This window comes from Salmo salar, chromosome ssa06 (assembly GCF_905237065.1).
Source record: "Salmo salar chromosome ssa06, Ssal_v3.1, whole genome shotgun sequence".
NCBI lineage: Eukaryota > Metazoa > Chordata > Actinopteri > Salmoniformes > Salmonidae > Salmo > Salmo salar.
In genome coordinates this window covers 43,176,330-43,198,952 of record NC_059447.1, presented here as the reverse complement: position 1 = coordinate 43,198,952, position 22,623 = coordinate 43,176,330, and the positions used below count along the sequence as shown (strand labels likewise).

Below are 22,623 nucleotides of genomic sequence, written 5' to 3'. Positions count from 1 at the left end.
TATGATACATGTTAAAACCAAATGCAGGCACCGGCCTAACAATATACATTTCTTCATTTTTATCCATGTTTCTTTTCATCATCTATACATGCTTGCTGGCTAGGCGCAGTGCTAAAAATATTGGGGCCAAGAGCCATTTTGAAATAATGGGAGGAATACAAAAATGTTATCTCAGACAGTAGCAACCCATTAAGAGCATTGTCGTCATCTGCAGAATAATAAGGTTTGAAGCTCATCTTCGTGCTGCAAGAAACGCACAAGTTAGAAAACGATTAGAACCTCACAAGAGAGCAATACACCCTCAGGTCAGTTCTATATTACTACATTCACCGTTAAAACTCAATCTTTACAATGTAAAATGTCAAAGTACATCACAACTCTTTAATCCAACATATTGCGCATATGTTTAAAATCCATGAGTTACTCTTCAATATCTTTTATACTGTATGACACAACAAAAGCCGCAAGCAAAGGCTTCACTGAAGATTAACAGATGGGATGTTATGATGTGTAGCAGTCTAAATGGAACAATCCCAAAACCTTAATATTGACTTTTTTACCAGTAATCCTGGTGTACCATTGCAGGCGGAAGGGTTTTTGTACCCTAGCAAAGGCCATCGAGTGAATGCAGTAAGCACAGCTAACTGATTGGGTGAGATGAAGGCAGATGGGTGAAGATTTTGAAACCTGTATCCTAACCAGTATAGATAGTGTCCATGTCAAGTCCACTTTTTCCCCTTGTCTGGGGTCGCATGCAGGGCCTTGAGTGTCTAGACCACATAACCTGCTCTATGAAAATCACAGTCTATAACAAAGGGGGGATGGTGGTGAATGAGAAGGAGGGTGAAGAAGAGTTTTGGCACCTCCAGAACCTTGGCATTTCGATGCTTCCCCTTTCCTCACCCCCACCCATACTTTGTATAGATATGGGTCTGAGGCAGAGCCAAGAGGGTGGCACAGGTTGGACTTACTGGAGAAGCGCTTGTCGCACTGCTGGCAGGAGAAGGGTTTCTCCTTGGTGTGGATGCGCCGGTGGATTATGAGCTGGGTGGACACACGGAAGGACTTTCCGCACTCCGGGCACTCGTAGCGTTTGGTCTCCGTATGGAGGCGCCGGTGGTTCTTGAGGGCGTTCAGATTGTGAAACTCCTTTTGACAGGAGGTGCAGAAATAAACACCTGTCTTGTGGATGGTCTTGTGGTTGAGGAGGGAGCTAGCGTGACGGTAAGCACGGCCACACTGGTCACAGATGTGCGATTTGGCCCCCACACCAATTACCGGTTTACCTGAAAATGTAAACTTTGAACTTGTATTATACCAAACCTCCAGAAACCTTGGCTTTTCAATGTATATCACAGCAGCACTTTCCCTTTGCCCACCTATAGAAATGGGCCTGAGCGCATACCCAGGAAATTGGAAGGCGCTGAGCCGCTCCAGTGCAACTTCATGTGGTGGCGTAGGTTGGACTTGCTGGAGAAGCGTTTGGTGCATTGCTGGCAGGAGAAGGGCTTCTCCTGGGTGTGAATGCGCTGGTGGACGATGAGTTGGCTAGGTGCACGAAAGGCCTTTCCACAATCTGAGCACCGGTGGCGTTTGACCTCAGTGTGGATGCGCCGATGGGTCTTGAGAGCCATCAGGTTGGAGAACTCCTTCTGACAAGAGCTGCAGAAATAGGCACCTGTCTTGTGGACGTTCTTGTGGTTCTGGAGGGATCCGGCATGGCGGTAACCACGGCCGCACTGGTTGCAGACATGCGACTTGGGTGGTCTCCCTGCGCCAATTGGTGGATGACCTGAAAATGTAAAATGTAGGAATTGTGTCATGCCATAATTCTGATATTTCGTTTGTATACACATTAATGCTGGCTTCACATACTTGTGGAAAATGGGGAAACTGGAAAGTCATAAGCCCGACATGGTTGTGTTCAAGTGCTTTTGAAGTTGGAACAATTCTTAATGAAGTAAGCTAGCTTGCTTAACATCAACAATATGGTCAGACTAGCTACATTATACATACTGATAAGGGTGTAATTATCAAAAACAGATTTGTTGTCAAAGGTAAAAGGTCAGTGGTGAAACGTCACAATTTGGGTAACAAAAATGTCTCTGTACTTGTAATTTCGACTTGGACAGTTCTTCAAGTGAAATTTCCCACTGGGAACTAAAAGCTTCTGATAACTCCAATAGCATGTGAAAGCTGCATTAGAAACAGCTTCATCAATAATTCTTCAACAATTAAAGGTGCATTCTTTAACATTTCCACATGTCAGAGTGGCACATCATGGCTACCCTCAGTTTATACAAAATGCAGCATCTTCTTGATTCAATATTGGTTCTAGTTTTCAGAAGTTGAAAGCCCAACAATAGTGTCTACAAAATAATATTTTGGACTTATAAGATGTCATATTCTTCAAAATCAGAGAGGGAGTCAAAAATATTACTGAAATGTTAAAGATGGCACCTTCAACAATAAATAGTTTTTCGGGCAATTCACCTGAGCCTTTTCAATATGTCAATCAAACCATTGGGCAAATCAAATCGGCCTTCCCTACACTGATGGCGTACTGAGCCTTGAGTCAAACGGTAAGTCTACATGTGTTGTAAATGTCACTCTCCCACTGTACACTGCAGGTATATGGGTTTATTATGCATTTCCACTAGCTACCAGTATTTAATTTGGTCGTTTACATAGCTTTGTAACTGTACCTTGAATTTGGTAGAAGAATCTGATGTCTCAATTTGGGAACAAATGTATAGCTACAGTTAATTATATTCAACACGGATGGATCTTTATTAAGCACAAACTATCATGCATATATAAAAGACGAAATGTACATGAAAACAAAACAAATATGGAATAGGTCAGTTACATGTGAAAGATTAAGGGTTAGAGATTTGTATCTTCAATATCTGGGCTAGTTTCATATTCATGGTGACAAATACACAAAAATCGGGAGACAGCAATATTGCAATGTTGATTCTACAACCCTTAGGACAATTTACTCAAAAAACTATTTCCTTTGGTTTCTCCCAATACTTGAGCATTTCTTAATCAACCCAGACAAAAATATTTCATTTAGTTATTTTGAGCAGCCACTTGTTAGTTTACCATACTAATCTAAGAGCTTATAGGAAGCAATTGAACAAAAGTGGACATCCAAAAACAGACTTCACCACCACGCAGACACTCCATCCAACGTGTATAGTGACCACACTCTTGAACAACATATTATAATAGAAATGCCATTGTGGTTGCTAGACGTTGGCATCAGCTCAACAGATTCCATATGAACACTGGTGTTAGCGTGCTAAGCTAACTAGCGGCAAATATGCACTCTCAAACTTGACCGGGTTGATAAAAAAAAAAAAAAAAAAGCCTACGTGGAAAAATGAGGTTGGGCGAAATATCAGCGAAGTGGAAAAACTAAAGAAAGGAGTTTTGGGAGGATATTCTTCTTCTTCCAAGGATGAAAGAACTCCAAACCCATTTGGTTGGTTATAAAATGAAAAGGTATATTTTCAACAACCACATTGTAAACTCAATATTATTGGGAATTTTATGTGTTGCATTAAAACAAATAAATATTCTAGCATCAAGATAATGGAATGCATTCAAACATTGTACCTTAAAGATTACATATAGATGCATTAGTGTCCATTTTTTTTATTTTTTATTGTTTGCACTAAACTTGAGTAAAGGACTGAAAATGGCAGGTCAAATCATCTAGGGCTGTGTTTATACAGGGAGCCTTATGCCAATCTTTTTCTCCACTAATTGCCATTATAACTAATTCGATCAGCTCTGAATAAGATCTGATGTGATTGATCAAAATAACATTTAGTGAAAAAAATATCAGCAATGGGCTGTCTGTGTACACAGCCTAGGTGTATGATGAGGGCACCACTAGAGGCAACAAGGTAAATAACATTATCAAACTTCATCCTCAGTCTGCATCATTTGCTTAAAGATCTGCAATTGTATACCCCCCTTCCTTACATATCCTCAAACAGGTCAATTATTTGGCCCCTCAACTAGACGCATTTTAATTTGACCAATTCACTGAAGTGAAAATGTTCACGCCAAGTCTTTAACAAGGTTGAGTTAACCCAGGTTGATTTCACCTTCACAGGTTAAAAATTGCCTGTGTGAAAACATGTTGATTAAAACACTTTCAAAAGTGTGGCGTTAAAGGACAATTGATTCACCACAATGTTCTTCACTTGTTTTCCAGCTATTTATTTTCAGTACTCAGCATTAGGGGTTATAATATGGACAGGTTTTGTTAAGAAATGAATTATCAAAACAGTTTATAAAAAGTGTATAGTAGGCATTACATACATGTATGAAACAAAAAAGTTAGAACTGAAAATGATTCATTATAGTTGTTCAAACCAATCCTTTCTAATCTAACCGTAATGATGGTTGGAAGTGTCCACTTTTAACCAATTCTGGAGAAAACGCAAGAGTTCAATTAAAATATAGTTAGTTGTCCTGTGGTCTAGTCATCACAATACTCCTAAATCACTTCACTGTCACTTTATATTTCACGTACTAGCACCAGCGCTCCCAGTAAAAAGGTGTTCACACAGAGCTTTGAATAGTCAAAACGCAATTAAATAAAAGAAATACTAATAAATACAAGGGTTACGATAAGGTGTAACAAAAACTTAGAGAATGAGGACTGAACGCACAAACAATTCACAAAGTCATCCCTTTGAGTGTGAGCTTTTTGTGAAACAGAAGGAAGTCCAGTCTGACTTGAGGGGAGACAGTCACAACGTCACTTCAGAAATAATTCCTTAATCTTTGTACTGCAATCAAAAAACACACATTATACAAGTTCCCTGTTTATTGTACAAGGGACTTTTTTTTGTTTGTTTTTTAAACCATAACAAATTGAGACAACATGGAGGAGTACTGTAACAAGTGTTCTTTGGGAGTCCTTCATACTTGACTCCATGTCACTTATACATATAGTCAGGGGTAAGTGTAAGGAAAGGGGGTGGTTACAACACAGCTCCTAAACAGAGATCCTAAGACTAGCGTTTTCCATTACAAGTGTTAATATAAATAAATGCATTCTACAATGATTTGTTTTATAAAAGTCGAACTGTAAATAATACAGTCAGAAATACGATTACGATACAGGATAAAACCAAATGCCGGCATGGGCCTAACAATATACATTTTCTTTACTTTCTTTTTTTATTTATTTTTTATTTTTTAAACCACAACTTATTGTCTATACATGTTAACTAGTTAGGCGCAGTGTTTAAAATAAGGGTGCCCAGAAACATTTTTTTTTTTGAAATATTAGGAGGAACACACAAATGTGATGCCAGAAAGAAGCAACCGATAAAGAGCATTGCTGTCATCTGCAGAATAATAAGGTTTGAAGCTCATCTTCGTGCTGCAAGAAACACACAAGTTAGAAAACGATTAGAACCTCACAAGAGAGCAATACACCCTCAGGTCAGTTCTATATTACAGAAATGTGACATATCCAACCACTGCATTAATTGACCGTTAAAACTACATTTTTACAATGCCAAAGTACATCTCAACTCTTTGCTCCAACATATTGCTCACTTCAGAGATACTGTTTGAAATAAAAATGTTCTTACTGGTTAAGATGTTTTGTAGAACATGACAAAGGCCGCATGCAAAGGCTTTATCCAAAATCGACAGATATGGAATGGGATGTCATGATGTGCAATGCATTCAAACTGCAAAGATGCCACAAAAAAAACCCTTATCATTGGTCAAATTCATCAATGTGGTTGACTTGGTGAGCTTCACGCCACACTCTCGGCACGGCATAAGGATGTTCTTCCCATTGTGCCCCGTTTGCTGTAACTTCTTTGACACTGGGGCTTAACTGTCAATAAAACACCGAGAAATCTACAATCATCTACTGTGTAACATGCAACAGGGAGCTATGACAACAGTATATCATTAAGGTTTCTAAAGGGCCGAACAGAGAAGTCTAGCACACATCCTACACTGAGTGAGCAGTAATCCTTGCGTACCAATACAGGTGAATGGGTTCTCGTCCCCTAGCAAAGGCCATCGAGTGAATGCAAGCAAGAGTAGGCATGCTGGTTGGGATGAAGCGGATGGGGGAAGCTTTTGCAACCAGACTGTCTTAACCAGTGTAGATGTCGTCCATGCCAAGTCAGTCCTCTCCCCCTCCCCCCTCCCTTGTCTCAGGTTGCATGCAGGGCCTGTGTGTCTAAAACACATAATCTGCTCTGTGATCATCTACAGATATAAACCTCACACTCTACAACAAGAGGGAGATGGTGGTGAATGAGAAGGAAGGGGACTAAGAGTTTTGGCACCTCTAAAACCTTGGCATTTCAATGCATCTCACACTAGCACCCCCACCCCCCACCCATACTTATAGAAATGGGCCTGAGGGCATACCCAAGAAGCTGGCAGCGCCCATGGCCATTGTAGGGGGCGCTGAGCTGCTCCAGTGCACCTTCTGGTGGTGGCGCAGGTTGGACTTGCTGGAGAAGCGCTTGTCGCATTGCTGGCAGGAAAAGGGCTTTTCCTTGGTGTGGATGCGCCGGTGGCAGATGAGCTGGGTGGACACACGGAAGGACTTTCCGCAGTCGGGGCACTGGAAACGTTTGGGCTCAGTGTGAATGCGCCGGTGGTTCTTGAGGGACATCAGGTTGGGAAACTCCTTCTGACAGGAGTTACAGAAGTAGGCGCCTGTTTTGTGACTGTTTTTGTGGTTGAGGAGGGAGCTGGCGTGGAGGTAGCCACGGCCGCACTGGTTGCAGACGTGCGACTTGGTCCCCGTCGCCCCACGGCTCCTGCTGCCACTGGGGCCTTGGAAGGACAGGGAGTTCATTTTTGGTAGTCCATTGGGGACCAGTCCTTGGGCCTGCAACAGCGTGAGATCCAGGCCGGAGTCCCAGTTAAGGCCTGAGCTCCCGCCCCCGGATGTGCACCCAGAGGCTCCCCCAGCCCTGGCCTGTTTCTGCTGGGGGGGCCTGGGGGCTTGGCCGTGGGAGATCTCCTGATGGAGCCGGAAGCTGGCCTGGCTGGGGAAGCTGCGCTGGCAGGGGACACAAGTTAGCTCCCTCTCCTTTAGGTGGACGCGACGGTGGCTGTTAAGCTGGGAGGAGACACGGAAAGCCTTGCCGCATTCTGGGCAGCGGTGACGCCGTATCTCTGAATGGATGCGCCGGTGGTTCTTGAGGGCCAGGAGGTTGGAATAGGTCTTGAGGCACACAGCACAGTGGTAAATGCCGACGGTGTGGGTGTTTTTGTGGTTGAGGAGGGAGCTGGCATGGGCGTAGGAGCGGCCACACTGGTCACATCTGTGGAGAGACAAAAGAGAAGAAGAAATTAGTAACTGCTTGCGGTCCATTTTTTACTAATCTATCAAAACTAATTGGCTGGTTACCACTTTTCCATTAGATTAAATTTATATATCTCAAAATAATTTGTACAGGTATATGATCTGGAATCCGGCTTAAAGCTTTGGAGATGACTATAAGTGGTTTACCATGTCCTGCAAGAAGAAATAGTCAATTTATACACATAGTAAAAGAGGGGGACACATTTTTGGTGGAAACAAGGGGGGAAAATATGGATCGTCATTAAATTAGCTTTCAATTCTTTGATTGAGTCTTAGAAGGTATGTGTGGCTCCCTGCACTGCACATTTGGATACAACAATTCCATCACACTTTCAAAGTTATTGAAATGATTCTGACTTTCTAATTGGCCGCAACTGTGGTGAAATATGGTGGCTTAGTGCAGATTACCCCACCCCCATAAAATAACTAAATTACAACAAAGCATGTGCAGTGTAGCAAGCTCCAAATACTTACTGTGGATCTAAGGATAGGCTTATGCTCTTTATCAATGTATCAGCAACAACAAAAAAACATACAAGAACCTTTTCACTTGTATGGTCTTTTACCATTTTAACCAGCTTTTGTGCCTTGACTTTGTCAAACAAAGAAGCCCACTAAACTAGGTTTACACTACCAACAACCTAAAATGTACAATGTACCTATAAAAGAGACAGGGAAGCACAAACAAAGGAGCACTACAATTCATAACAAGTACAAGGAACACACAAATCATAAATCTTACTTATTATACTGTCAGCTAGTTTGAATTGATATCAATTAATGGCAGTATTCTTTGTAAAAGCAGAAAATAAAACATCCAACTGAACAATGAAATCAAGTCTGATTCATAGTAGCCTAGGAAACGGATGAATATCTAACTGAAAGCAAACAGGGTGACTTATCTGGTCTCCACTAATCAATCTGTCCAAACTTCAGAAATATCCGAATTCCGGTGCACGTATGGTCCCAAGGAAGCCGGATTGGAGATCATATACCTGTAATAGACATGTAGAAACCTATGATCTTCACTATTTTCACTTCAAGAATCACAAACAACAGACGAAAACTCACGTGTACCGGCACTCTTCTCCCCCTGTCGTGCTTGCAGTGGCCATCCTCCTGCCCTCCTTGCCTACCTGGTTCTCCCCGCAGCGGTGCCTCGCCAGGCCTGACCTCCCCTGGAAGCTCTTCCCGCAGCTGGTGCAGCCAAAGCGTGTGTGGCCCTCCTCATGGACCTTCTGGTGATTGCGGAGGAATCTGGCTAGCCGGAATGCTTTCCCACAGTGGTGGCAGATGTGCCTCTTCTTCTGCGTGTGGATGCGCATGTGGTTGCGCAGCGCCATGTAGTTGGAGTACGGCTTGTCGCAGTAGGTGCAAGTAAAGGTGCCCGTCTTGTGTGTGTGCTTGTGGTTCAGCAGGCTGCTGGCATGTTTGTAAGAGCAGTTGCAGATGTCACAGCTGTAGGGGCGTTCATCTGGCACAAGGTCAGCCCCATCGATGCTGAGGCTTGAGCTGTTGAGGGAGGCCGAGGACGAAGGGAGCTGCTGAGCAGGGCAGTCATGTGCAGCCAGCTGGTCTGCAGTAGCGAAACCCTCGCAGCACCCATCACACTCATAATCCATTTGAGCAACAGCTCCTGCAGCCCCCTTGCAGAGCTGTGCAGAGTGGTGGGTGGTCAGCTGCTTTTGGGTACGGAATCCTTTGCCACATTCCTGGCAAGTGTGCTTCTTGAGGGCAAAATGAAGACGCAGATGGTTTTTCATGGCCAGGCGGTTCGGGTAAGTGGAGTTGCAGACATTGCAGTGATACTCGCCAATTTTGTGAAGATTCTTGTGATTGGCCAAGCTTCCTGCATGACGATAGCTCCGTCCGCACTCATCACAGGCGAAGGGTCGTCGTCCCCCTTCTTGTAGATCAAAATTCTGAGCCCTCGAAGTGCCAGCCTCTGAGTAAGGTTGCTTGAAGCCTTGTTGTTGTTGTCCATACTTGACTTCCCCCATGCCAGGGTTCTGGGATTTGGACGATTCTCCTCTCATGGCCTGCATGCCAGAGGGTCCTCCTTGATACCTCCCATTGCCTAGTTTTGCAAGCTGGGCGTGAGCCTTTGCTCGGTGTTCTTCATGGAGCCGAAGGTGGTTTTCTAGCTGCTTCTGGATCTTGAAGGCCTTCCCACACTCCTCACACTTGTGCCTGCAAAAGAAAGTGAGGACCAAATTAAAGATGGGTTAGTTACTGGTAAACACTCCTTTTCCCTATTCCACGATCTGCCAGCCATTCAACTCGCTCCTAACATAATGAGTGGACAAGCCTACTCGCTGAATGGGCACTAGCTACGTTTAGTAATGATGATAAAAGCACATTTGGGGAAGGTTATTTACCATTCAAGTAAAGCCATCGTTTCGGAATCGGGTGCCACTTGGGGACCGCTTCTCCCTGTGCCAGCGGCAGCCTTGCTGTAGCAAGCCAATAAAGGGAAATCACCAGTCAGAAATACATTTTACGTTTAGAATGGATTCAAAAATGTCATGGCCTGGCCATTTCTTGGGTTCCTCAGGGTTGCTTAAGGGGTGTTTTGTTTTTAAATTAGCTTTACAGATTGGACTGTAGCACAGAGTAGACTCTTACATTAAAATGACAATGTTGTTAGTTTTTCAGCTGTGCCGCTGTACAGTGAGGGAAAAGCGGTGTGTTTTCTTCAACAAATCGAATGCCTATTTTTTTTTACATCAATGCGGAGGCCCTCGATAGGCAAATTGATTATTCTTACTCATATCTAGTATTATTACAATGAAAAATACCACATGTCATTATTTCAGAGAAAATAAAGACCAATCGATGGAAGAGATACTGTACAATCCAGACTTTAGTGTAAACTGTCCTATTGATGACAATTAGAAATTTGGACCAAATTCAGCTATGCAAACAGATCTTATGTTATTAATAGGCCCACAAAGACAAACAAGTCTCAATGGGGAAAAGCATCAAACAAAAGCTTACCTTTTTAAATCAAAGTGGGTCCTCTGGTGGTTCTTGAGGGCCAGCAGGTTGTAGTAGCGCTTCTGGCAGACAAGGCATCTGAAGACTCCGGTCTTGTGAGATTTCTTGTGGTTGAGCAGGGAGCAAGGGTGCCTGTAGCCCCTTCCACACTGGTCACATTTGTGGGGTCGATCCTCCGAATCTGGCATCTGTTGTCTACGGTCCTGTCCTCCCATATCACGACTGCCTCCAGGTCCTCCAACTCCGCCGCCACTAACTCCATCTCCGCCAGTCATCCCTTTAGCGCCATTCAATCCTTCTTTGCTCAGCACTCCTCCTCTTCCCTTTCCAGGACACAGGTGAGTGATCAGGTGATGGCGATCAGCGAAGAACATGCCACAGTCAACGCAAATGTGATTCCTCCCATCACCATCCATTTTGCCATTAGTATTGGTGGGATCGGCCCCCATGCTCTGCGCTGCTGCATCTGACCTTTGTGGCCCATGAATCAGTTGGTGGTTTAACAGGTCTTGCTTTCTGGAGAAGCTCTGGCCACAGGTGCTGCAGATAATCCTCCAGTCTGCCTCACCGTTAGGAGAAAGTGCCGAAGTCCCAGGCCCTGTGGGATTGTTAGCATGGCTGCGCAGATGGCTTCTCAGAGCTCTGAGGCTGGCATAATGGTTTCCACACACCGAGCACTGGTACACTTCACCATCATCGTCATCTTCTTTATTCATCCTTTTCCCCCCTACTTGGGCATGGGACTGAGAACCATACTGAGAGCGCTGTCCATTGCTCTCTTTCACATTTCCTCCACCTGAAGGGAGAGCAGCGCCTCCAGGACTGTTGTAGCCACTCATGTTTCCCATGAATCCATTTGACATCCCCTGGTTCTGTCGCCGTTGGGGGCACATGTGAGACTTGATGCCAGAGATGTCCCCATACATTTCTCCACAGTCAGTGCACATGTGTCTATCAGCCTGGCGGTGGTTCTGGGGAAGAGGGGAGTGCCCAGAGTTGCTCTGGGCAAGGGAGCCATCAAATCGATCATGGAACTCCAGTGAATCCAAACCACTGCTGTGGCCACCATCAGGTACAAAGTGAGCAGCGTCACCAAGATTTCCCGGTAGGGAGATGGGGGTGGTTGCGCCGCTCCCCTCCTGCACATAACTATTCTGAGAGTCAAGTGTCAGGGGTTCAGAGGAGAGCCAGTCGCCTTCAGTGTTGAGGGATGATTGGTTGGATGTTCTTCCCTTATGGCTGCGGAGGTGGCTATGCAACGCTGCCAAGTGCGGATACTGCTTGCAGCAGATGGTGCACTGGTAGAGGCCAGTCTGGTGGGAGCGCTTGTGGTTAACCAGGCTTCCAGCATGGCGGTAGCTTTTCCCACAATCCTGACACTTGAAACGACGTTCGCCATCATCAGAAGAATGCACTCTCTCTCCAGATGGTGATGGGTTAGAGTTAGAGCCAATCCCATCAGTGTTCAGGATACCATCCTGACCATGGGAGCCTGGGTGGGGGTCATGGGTCAGGTAATGAACTTTGAGGCTCTCCAGATCAGGATGCCCAGCCCCACAGTATGCACAAGTGTAAATGGGGTTATTGACAGGAGGTCCAAGCATTGGGTCAAAGGGGCCACGTTTATCATTTGGCAAAGGAGGAAGCGGCAGAGGGTCACCCAAGGCAGGTGTGTATGCTGGGGAGCGGACAGCGCTGAGATTGTGCGCCATTATCCCAGGGAAACTACGGGAAAGACCCAGTGAAGAAGAGGCTGCATTATGCAACAGGATGTGCTCCTGGAAGTCACTCTTGTTGGGCAAAGCTACCTGGCACAGGTGGCAGAAGCAGTTAGCCGCATCATCGGTTTGGGGCGCAGACGAACGCTGATCAGTCACAGAATCATGTATGTTGTTAACCATCGATGCTCCAGGAGTCTTAAACTTTGAGTGGGTTCGCTCATGACCATTGAGAGCAGCCAGGTTGTTGAACTGCTTGTAACAGACGGTGCACTTGAACGCCCCTTCCTGGTGACATTTCTTGTGATTAACCAGGCTCCCATGGTGGCGGTAGGTCCTATCACACTGATCGCATTTGAATGGACGATCCCAGGCATCATCGGTTACAGGTGACTTCTTATGATCATCTGGGTCATGTGACATCACACCATGACCCATTCCACTGTTGTTCAGGTGACTGCGGGCAAAGCCATCAGACAGGTCTTGTGCAAGACCATAGTTCCTCTCATCATGTCCGTCTTCAGCGCCTTCGTCACCGCCGTCTTCCTCTGCCTGGGCACTGCTTGGGGATAGGGTGTGGATACGGAGGTGGTTTTTCAGAGCCACAGCATTGGGCAGGGTTCTGGTGCAGACTGGGCACTGAAAGGAACCCACTTCATGGGATTTCTTATGGTTGGCCAGGCTGCCAGCATGCTTATAGATGCGGCCACATTGCTCACACTCAAACCTGCCATTTTCTTCTTGCTGGTAGTGAGCCTTCATGTGTTCTAATAGACTAGGTGTACTGGGGCAAACCATATCACACTCTTTACAGGGGAAACCCTTGACACGGCTCATATCATGCATTGCCATAGTAGGCGTATACATTTAAGGAAGGGGTATTCAAGTCTCAAGATAATAAACAAAGTAGACAAGGGTAAAATAGAGTCTTAGCTCTTGGATTCTGTGGTGTCAGCCATTTTATTCCCAGAGCTGAAGAAAGCCTTCTCTTTCAGCCATTCAATACCACCCCGTCAGGGCAGCACCGGAAGGATCTGGACACGGAGCAGGCACTGGAAGAGCACTGTTGAAATAGGAAAAACATAAAAGGAGGCATTAAATCATTTCGAAGAGAAGAGACTCAAACCAAAAACGATTATACAGACTGAACGTCTAGCCATTTGCACTGTCAATGTGGAAAGGTTATCTATTCTATACTGCAAGAAATATGACAAAGAACACCTTCATTGGAATAGTAATGGTCTGGCAAAAGCAAACCGGTTAAAAATCCACCACATCAGACATTCAGACCAATAAAATGTTTCCAACATTGAAACTCTACCTATCAAGGGTGCTGGGCAGGGTAAATCAAGCACACCTACATGTAAGAGCAGGAACACACACAGGATTGTTTACCATACGCCAGCCAAGAGTAATTTGCACTTCTGAACAGAGTGTCGGCAGTAAATCTCGTGTTCACACAGCAAAGACCTTGAAGTCATCAGTCACAAAGCCTTAAAATACTACAAACCAGAAGAAGGCAGTAGCGTAGTTAGGCAATGCATGTCTGTATGTTTTGCTTAGTTTATGGTCTAGATTCCAACGTTAGCTAGCTAGCTGCGCTGATGTTGCCATTTTGTAGAATGGCCAGTATCAACTAGATAACTACCTAACAAGATGATCAAGAAACAATTAAATTCACTCTACATAATCCCAGTGCTAGCACATAGCAAAATGTTTAGCACAACATAGCTAGCTAGCTAAGGACACTGCATTAGCTCGGCAGCTAACACAGGAAGCTGTTTCATGGAAACTAATCCATTGTGATTTAATTAGAACATCAATACTAGCTATAGTGGTTAGCTAGCTTGGAGGAAGTATTTAGTATTGCGTCTGTGCCCTTAGCTAGCTACCATCCCATAGCCTACATTTCATATGAAGTGTGACCGGCTCATCCGTGGATGTAGAGAAAATGCATTTTTTGTCACTCGTTGGTTCCCCTAATTGGGGGTTTGTGCTCTCCGATTGGCTCAAAGCCAAGACAAATTTTATTGGTCACATACACGTGTTTAGCAGATGTTATTGCAGGTGTAGCGAAACGCTTGTGCTTCTAGTTCCAACAGTGCACCAATATCTAACAAGTAATATCTAACAATTTCACAACAAATACACAATATACACAAATCTAAGTAAAGGAATGGAATTAAGACTATATAAATATATGGACGAACAATGTCAGAGTGGCATAGACAGATACAGTAGAATAGTATAGAATACTGTGTATACATGAGATGAGTAATGCAAGATATGTAAACATTATTAAAAGTGACTAGTGTTTCATTTATTAAAGTGGCCAATGATTTCAAGTAAGTGTATATAGGCAGCAGCCTCTCTATGTTAGTGATGGCTATTTAACAGTCTGATGACCTTGAGATTGAAGCTGTTTTCAGTCTCTCGGTCCCAGCTTTGATGCACCTGTACTGACCTCACCTTCTGGATGATAGCAGGGTGAACAGGCAGTGGCTCTGGTGGTTGTTGTCCTTGATGATCATTTTGGCCTTCCAGTGACATGCTGTAGGTGTCCTGGAGGACAGGTAGTCTGCCCACGGTGATGCGTTGTGCAGACCGCACCACCCTCTGGAGAGCCCAGAGGTTGTGCAGTTGCCATACCAGGCGGTGATACGCCCCGACAGGATGCTCTCAATTGTGCATCTGTAAAAGTTTGAAGGTTTAAGGTGACGAGACAAATTTCTTTAGCCTCCTGAGGTTGAAGAGGCGCTGTTGCGCCTTCACCACACTGTCTGTGTGGGTGGACCATTTCAGTTTGTCAGTGATGTGTACGCCGAGGAACTTAACGTCCCAACTTCTCCATTGCAGTCCCGTCGATGTGGATAGGGGGTGCTTCCTCTGCTGTTTCCTGAAGTCCACGATCATCTCCTTTGTTTTGTTGACGTTGAGTGAGAGGTCATCTTCCTGGCACCACTCCGAGCCCTCACCTCCTCCCTGTAGGCTGTCGCGTCGTTGTTGGTAATCAAGCCTACTACTATTGTTTGTCTGCAAACTTGATGATTGAATTGGAGACGTGCTTGGCCACGCAGTCATGGGTAGAGGGAGTAAAGGAGAGGGCTGAGCACACACCTTTGTGGGGCCCCAGTATTGAGGATCAGCGAAGTAGAGGTGTTGTTTCCTACCTTCACCACCTGGGGGCGGCCCGACAGGAAGTTCAGGACCCTATTGCACAGGGCTTATTGATGAGCATGGAGGGTACTATGGTGTTGAATGCTGAGCTATAGTCAATGACCAGCATTCTTAAATAGGTATTAATTCCTCTTGTCCATATGATAGGGAAGTGTGATGGCGATTGCATCGTCTGTGGACTTATTGGGGCGGTAAGCAAATTGAAGCAGGTAAGGTGGAGGTGATATGATCCTAGACTAGTCTCTCAAAGCACTTCATGATGACAGAAGTGAGTGCTACGGGGCGATAGTCATTTAGATCAGTTACCTTTGCATTCTTGGGCACAGGAACAATGGTGGCCATCTTGAAGCATGTGGGGCCAGCAGATTGTGACAGGGAGAGATTGAATATGTCTGTAAACAGACCAGTCAGCTGGTATCCGCATCCTCTGATGACGCAGCTAGAGATGCAGTCTGGGCAGGCAGCCTTGCAAGGGTTAACAAGTTTAAAATGTCTTACTCACGTCAGCCACAGAGAAGGAGAGCCCACAGTCCTTAGTAGCGGGCCGCGCCGGTGGCACTGCGTTATCCTCAAAGCAGGCAAAGAACGTGTTTAGCTTGTCTGGAAGCAAGACGTCGGTGACCGCAAAGTGGCTGGTTTTTCTTTTGTAGTCTGTGATTATCTGTAGACCCTGCCACATACAGTACGTCTGAGCCGTTGAATTACGACTCACTTTGTCTCTATACTGACGTTTTGCCTGTTTGATTGCCTTGCAGAGGGAATGACTATTCAGCTTTTATTCTGCCATATTCCCAGTCACCTTGCCATGGTTAAATGCAGTGGTTCGCGCTTTCAGTTTTGCGCGAATGTTGCCATCTATCCACGGTTTCTGGTTAGGGTAGGTTTTAAAGTTGTTGGCCACTGACGAGCATTACCATTCTACTAGTAGAAACGGCAGGTCCATCGCTACTGGGTCGGCACGCAGCAGGTACCGCTTTTGTTCTAGCAAGAGAAGGAACGGCCTCCCACTGTGATAAGTACCTATCAGCAGTCTGATTCTCAGTGTTTCATGCGTAATGGTCCTGAAATGTAGGCGCTGTCCAGAAACAAAGGCCCAATCCCAAATCGGCCCCTATACACTTATGGAGATCTGATAGGTGTACTTTAAGTAACATCGCAATAGCTCCACCTTGCCCTCTGATAGGCCAGGGAGAAGTTTCACCATATTGCTTATACCAATCAAATCCTCTCAGATCTCCAGAAGTGCATTGGGTGAAGGGTTTAAGGTTAAATTTGGGATTGGGCCAACCCCTAGCCCCATATCCCCTAGACCAGGGGTACTCAACTCTGACCATACGACAGGGTTTCCCAAACTCGGTCCTCTGGACCCCAAGGGGTGCACATTTTGGTTTTTGCCCTAGCACTAGAGCTGATTCGAATAATCAACTAATCATCAAGCGTTGATCATTTTAATCAGCTGTGTAGTGGTAGGGCAAAACCAAAACGTACTTCCCTTGGGTGCCCTAGGACAGAGTTTGGGAAATGCTGCCCTACAGGGTCTGGAGGCTGCTAGTACTTAATTTATTACACTCACCTGGTGTCCCAGGTCAAAAATCAGTCCCTGATTAGAGGGGAACAATGAAAAAATTATGTGGAACTGGCTTTGAAGGTCCAGAGCTTAGTTTGAGTGCCCTAGACCCAGTAGTGCTGCTTTTTAAAATTATTCCCCTCTAATCAGGGACTGATTTAGACCTGGTACACCATGTGGGTGCAATTAATTATCAGGTCGAATAGAAAACCAGCAGTAGTCCTGACCTCGTAGGGTAAAACTATTATATCTCTGCCCTAGACACTTGGAGATCTAAGAGGCAATATAGTAAAAGCTTTACCTTTATTTAAAATTATTATGATCCGGCCCCCCGACAATCAGCTCCGCCAAAAACCCTCCAGCTGAATCTAGTTGCCTACCCCTGGTAAGAAGAACAGGCGAAGCGAGGCTCCACTCCTGTCAGTTTGTCCACATGAGAATACAGTAATAAGCAGACCAAGTGGGCAGATCAAATAGAAGTTTCATAAAGTTTAGGTTGTTACGAATTTAGTGATAAGTGAATGAAATTGTATATAGTTGTTTGTTTTGAACACGTGTATCTGCCCTCTCGTTGGCTAGAATGTTCCCACCTGATCTTCCCCCTCCCGCCTGCCTTTCCGACAACTCCCACTGTTAGGGCAGACACAAATCGGAAGATTTTTACCTACACAGCCCTGAAAGGCTGGTCTAGAGCCCATCCACATCAGATGAACTGTCATTGGTCTATTATACTCAGATCACATTGTGACGTCATTTTGTGGGCCAAAAGTTCCATCCAACCTGAACAGGCTGAAATTCCAGCATTAAAAAAAAATAACAGCTCTTACACAAAAGGGGCGTTATCATAATTTTCACAATTTCAGTATGTTATTTTGACCTATGTGGAAATGTGAAGAAAAAAAATCTAATTTTGAACTGCACTGCCCTTTTAACATTCAACACTTGTGCTTTATTGTGGGGGGAAGAAACACGATATCAGTTCACAACCTCTTTGGACACCATAAAGGTTACTTTGGAGTCATTACAACAGTGAATATGCATCGACAAACTTAAAAAAATACACGTTGTCTTACATTTATAGAATTCATTGCTTTATGTTTTGCCAATGTTTGATGAATAGGACATTTGTTCAAATGAGTCTATATTTTATTCGTACATATGATTTATCATCTGACAGTTGTCAGTGTGGATTCAAAGTCTTACTGATTGTATTTAGGCACATGTGCTAACTAAAGACTTGTGTTGTGAGAACTTTTAGACATGGCTTTTGTTTTATTAGATGTGGCACATTTACAGCTTGTGTTCGCTTCCGCCAGGCTGACCAATGTGTCGTGTGCCAAGTTCTTCCTGAAGGATCTTGGGAACCACACCTATAGTTTGCACATTTAAAGCACAAAAGACAATACACAAAGGTTTGTGGAATGCCTAATTTCACGTTGTGAAAAATCGATGTAAATTCTGTGATAATTTGAGATGTTGGCCTAAAATATAAGCTAATGCAAGATTGATATTGTAGCTGTACACACAATTCTAATTTTAAAAAATGGGACAAATGCCACATTGGTCATTTTAGTAGTCTAATAGTCAAATATAGGCTCAATCCACTATTCTAGAGCTTTCCATAATTCCCCCCCCAACCTATATTTGAATAAGGCATCCTATTCCAGAATGGCTTATTGACATAGGCCTACCAGTATTTTTTCCTGCAGTCAACACCTCAACAGATTACACTTTATACCCTGCATGGGTTAGTCTTACAGCTCTCATGTGAAAGTGAAAGCCCCATAACCTCTGGGAAGGTACCCTGACCCAGGGCTCTGACACCAGGCCATCTGGATGTGCTAGGCTCATCAAGTCAATCAAGATCTGTATAGCGAAATACCAGATGGGTCTAACGTCACAAAAAGCACTTTGTCTTCAGTTTGGGTTGTCTGTCATTTGTTGTTTACACTTTGAAGCATATTCATTGCTGAGCTGAGCCCAGGTTGGAATAAAAGGCATATGTCTATTCAAATGATAACAAAATAATCCCAATGAGCCCATGGTGTAAAAAGTGAACTGATTTAAATCTCTGGCCTGCAGAAGCCAGGGTTTCTGTTCTCTTTGGGGAGGAAAATGTAATGTGAATGTTCCCACTTCAGCTCGATTGGCCATTATCAAACGTGGTGTGAATGATGCAAGTAGCAGAATTATTAAAACGTAAGAAATGGGGAGGTGAAGCATAAACAACTTTGGAATAATGACCACTGACTAATTCATATTTGCAACTAAATGCAAACAAAAAAATAGATATTTACAATGTCTAAGAACTGTCAAATACAAATGATGTAACTAGTTAGCCTAGAAAACAAGCTAAACTAATTTGATAGCAGAAGAAACTATTTTAAACAGTGAAATCACAACCATCTTTACCTTTAACGCGCAAATAGTTGTACATACACCGTTTACCTTTGCTAATATCTTTACATTTACTTTCGGAATGACTCGATGTTTACACTGGCATTGTTTTGGTTGAGAACTCGGACGACTTGGGTCTGGAGCTACATTTCAACAAATAAAATGTATTTCTTTCCTAATAAGGAGGCCCAAGAAACTGTAATTCGAAATAATTTTTTATAAAGTATAATCTGGATTTGTGGTGGGCAGCGATTCTAACGCGCTCCATGACCTTGGCTTGTCTTTTCTACTGAGTTCACCCAGCGTAAATTTCTCAGGACAAAAGCAGGACATCTTTACCGCCGATCCGCGAGACATTCCGTGCTCTTTTCCATCGGACGACTCCCCAAATTAGGCAACATCAAGGCCGGAGGACCGAGAAAACATAAATTATTACATTTTGCTCATAAATGCATAGTTAACTGAAACGAGTTATTAAATGTTGAAATATGTGATTTCGCTTTACACAAAAATCTAAAAAGAACGACTAAATTTCCATCAAATTGCTTTCTAAGAAGCTATTTGCAACTAGCTAGTACGCTAGCCGCATTTTAGCTAAGTTAGCTGTGCAAACATTAGCCTGTTAGCTAGGTCAAGTTGTGATAATACATTACTTCGGATCATATAAATGCATATTATGTTATTTTAATACAAGTGTAGCTAAATGTGAGCCATTACTTCACCTTAAAGAGCAATTAACCTGGCAAACTAATGTAATAATGTGCACCGACCCGACTAACTAGCTAGCGCGGCCGCCTAGCTAAGTACCCCCCACGATGCTAAATAAATACAAGGAAAACGGAAGTCGTTAACTCTACATTTTGCAAGCTCAAATAAATATAAGATGCACATTCTGCATAAATGTATGTATATTCCCTTGTTATCTGCACAGAACATATTATTTCCATTAATGCCTTAGCAAACCAAATAACCGTGGCACGCAAAAGTTAGCTTGCTGGCTAACGTGCGCTAGCCTAGAGCCAACAAAGATCTCGACAAATACACTCTGGCCCATTGATGGAATCATCTTTTTTTATACGTTTTACGCACTCGACTTACCCGTTTAATGACGTTCTTTGCACCAGAGCGAATGATGCCGAATCTGAAAAACGCAGCATTTGCGTTCTCATTTAGGAGACTTGTTATTTTTTCAGATCAACAACCGACTTTGGTTCTTCGGTCATTTTTTTCCTCCACGGATTCAACATACTTCCTGCTAGCTAGCCGTGTGAAGCGGAGACACACGTACTTTTGCGCGTCATCATGCGCAGAATAACATTTTAGTCTGCATCAAACACGTATATTTTTAATAACAGATTACATTTTTGCATGCTGTACTGTTATTTTTCTCTACAGAAACTGTAACGTGTCCATTTTGCTGATGCGCGCTCAATCATGTTGTTAATCCAAATCAGACAAACATCCACAGTTGCTGCAGGCGCTGCTCATAATAGATTCTCGTGAAAACAGCCTTTGCTTCGTGGATCATGAAGGAAATGACATTCTGAGGTCACTATGTCTGTTTATGGTATTGTAAATTACTGTCATTGTTTCTTTCATGGTTTGGGAGTGATAGTATAATACTCCAAAAGTATTTAGTTTATTAGATTGCAACACGAAATGACATTCTGAGGTCACTATGTCTGTCTATGGTATTGTAAATTACAGTCATTGTTTCTTTCATGGTTTGGGAGTGATAGTATAATACTCCAAAATGATTTAGTTTATTAGATTGCAACACTTGGTAACCTATAGTTGATTTTCTCAGGCTGTCCAATGTGCTTCACTGTGTTCTAATCTGTTTTGTATTAGCCTATTCCCAATTTAGTTTGAAGTGATCCACATGCAAAAATATTGCTTGTGAAATAGAAATCAAGTGTATCAGTTGACAATTCACAGCCATCAAATACATTTTATGCCATTGTGTTTGTTAATCTATTAGTATTTCTAAGGCATATATGTTTCTTGGCCCACAGATGTAGCCTTCCTAACCGTCATTCAAAGCTATTGCAATCATTTGATTGTTCAATAAGTGACATTTCCATTTGATCCATGAGATTTCTGTTTTTGCTTTGAAAATCTATAGTTACCTAGGAGCCTGGAGGTAGTCACCTAAGCCTGATTATAGGACACTGCATTTTAGTAAAATATTTATTATCATTTGTTTTCTTCTTATTGTATATCATTATCAGTATGAATATTGAATAATCTAATCCAGTTATTTTATATACAGTACCAGTAAAAAGTTTGGACACCCCTACTCATTCAATGGTTATTTTGTGGTTTTTTACTATTTTCTAAAATAATTGTTAATAGTGAAGACATCAAAACTATGAAATAACACATTTGGAATCGTGTAGTAACCAAAAAAGTATTAAACAAATCAAAATAGATTTTAGATTCTTCAAAGTAGCCACCCTTTGCCTTGATGACAGCTTTGGCATTCTCTCAATCAGCATCATGAGGTAGTCACCTGGAATGCATTTCAATTAACAGTGTGCCTTGTTAAAAGTGAATGCGTTTGAGCCAATCAGTTGTGTTGTGACAACGTTGGGGTGGTATACGGAAGATAGCCCTAATTGGTAAAATACCAAGTCCATATTATGGCAAGAACAGCTCAAATAATCAAAGGGAAACAACAGTCCATCATTACTTTAGGACATGAAGGTCAGTCAATCTGGAAAATGTGTGCAGTTGCAAAAACTATCAAGTGCTATGTTGAAACTGGTTCTCATGAGGACCACCACAGGAAAGGAAGACCCAGAGTCACCTCTGCTGCAGAGGATAAGTTCATTAGAGTTACCCGCCTCAGAAATTGCATCCCAAATAAATGCTTCACAGAGTTCAAGTAACAGACACATCTCAACATCAACTGTTCAGAGGAGAGTGAATCAGGCCTTCATGGTCAAATTGCTGTGAAGAAACCACTACTAAAGGACACCAATCAGAAGAAGAGACTTGCTTGGGCCAAGAAACACAAGCAATGGACATTAGACCGGTGGAAATCTGTCCTTTGGTCTGGAGTCCAAATTTGAGATTTTTGGTTCAACCGCCGTGTCTTTGTGAGACGCAGAGTAGGTGAATGGATGATATATTTAGAATTCAAGGCACACTTAACCAGCATGTCTTCCACAGCATTCTGCAGCAATACACTATCCCATCTGGTTTGTGCTTAGTGGGACTATCATTTGTTTTTCAACAGGACAATGACCCAACACACCTCTAGGCTGTGTAAGGGCTATTTGACCAAGGAGAGTGATGGAGCATTGCATAAAATAAATAATTGTAATATTGAAAAAATAGCGTATATATATATATATATATATATATATACAATTGTAATGATTACAAAT

The 22,623-nt window shown here is 43.3% G+C and overlaps 1 protein-coding gene across 4 annotated transcripts; it reads right to left on the bottom strand.

Moving 5' to 3' along the window:
- Positions 1-361: 361 nt before the first annotated feature.
- On the bottom strand, positions 362-20,743 carry LOC106607502 (zinc finger protein 646). 4 transcript variants are annotated; one of them, XM_014204506.2, is made up of 6 exons: positions 20,330-20,743; positions 10,373-13,153; positions 9,754-9,828; positions 8,447-9,565; positions 6,427-7,334; positions 362-1,792 (listed from the first exon to the last, which is right to left on the bottom strand). In XM_014204506.2, the coding sequence occupies exons 2-6, from the start codon at positions 12,955-12,957 to the stop codon at positions 1,380-1,382; spliced, it is 5,100 nt and encodes a 1,699-aa protein (XP_014059981.1). In that variant the 5' UTR covers positions 12,958-13,153; positions 20,330-20,743; the 3' UTR covers positions 362-1,379. The 4 variants fall into 4 exon arrangements, with proteins under 4 accessions (XP_014059981.1, XP_014059982.1, XP_045576576.1 ...); XM_045720620.1 differs by lacking the exon at positions 362-1,792 and adding an exon at positions 2,767-5,878 and having other exon boundaries at positions 20,330-20,741; XM_014204508.2 differs by lacking the exon at positions 362-1,792 and adding an exon at positions 2,767-5,410 and having other exon boundaries at positions 20,330-20,741.
- Positions 20,744-22,623: the final 1,880 nt, after the last annotated feature.

Coding starts and splice junctions, on each gene's coding strand:
- LOC106607502 (XM_014204506.2), bottom strand. CDS start 12,957: ATGTATACGCCTACTATGGCAATGCATGATATGAGCCGTGTCAAGGGT. Junction 9,829..10,372: donor ACCCACTTTGATTTAAAAAG/GTAAGCTTTTGT, acceptor GGCTTGCTACAG/CAAGGCTGCCGCTGGCACAG. Junction 7,335..8,446: donor GGAGAAGAGTGCCGGTACAC/GTGAGTTTTCGT, acceptor GTCTCTCCACAG/ATGTGACCAGTGTGGCCGCT.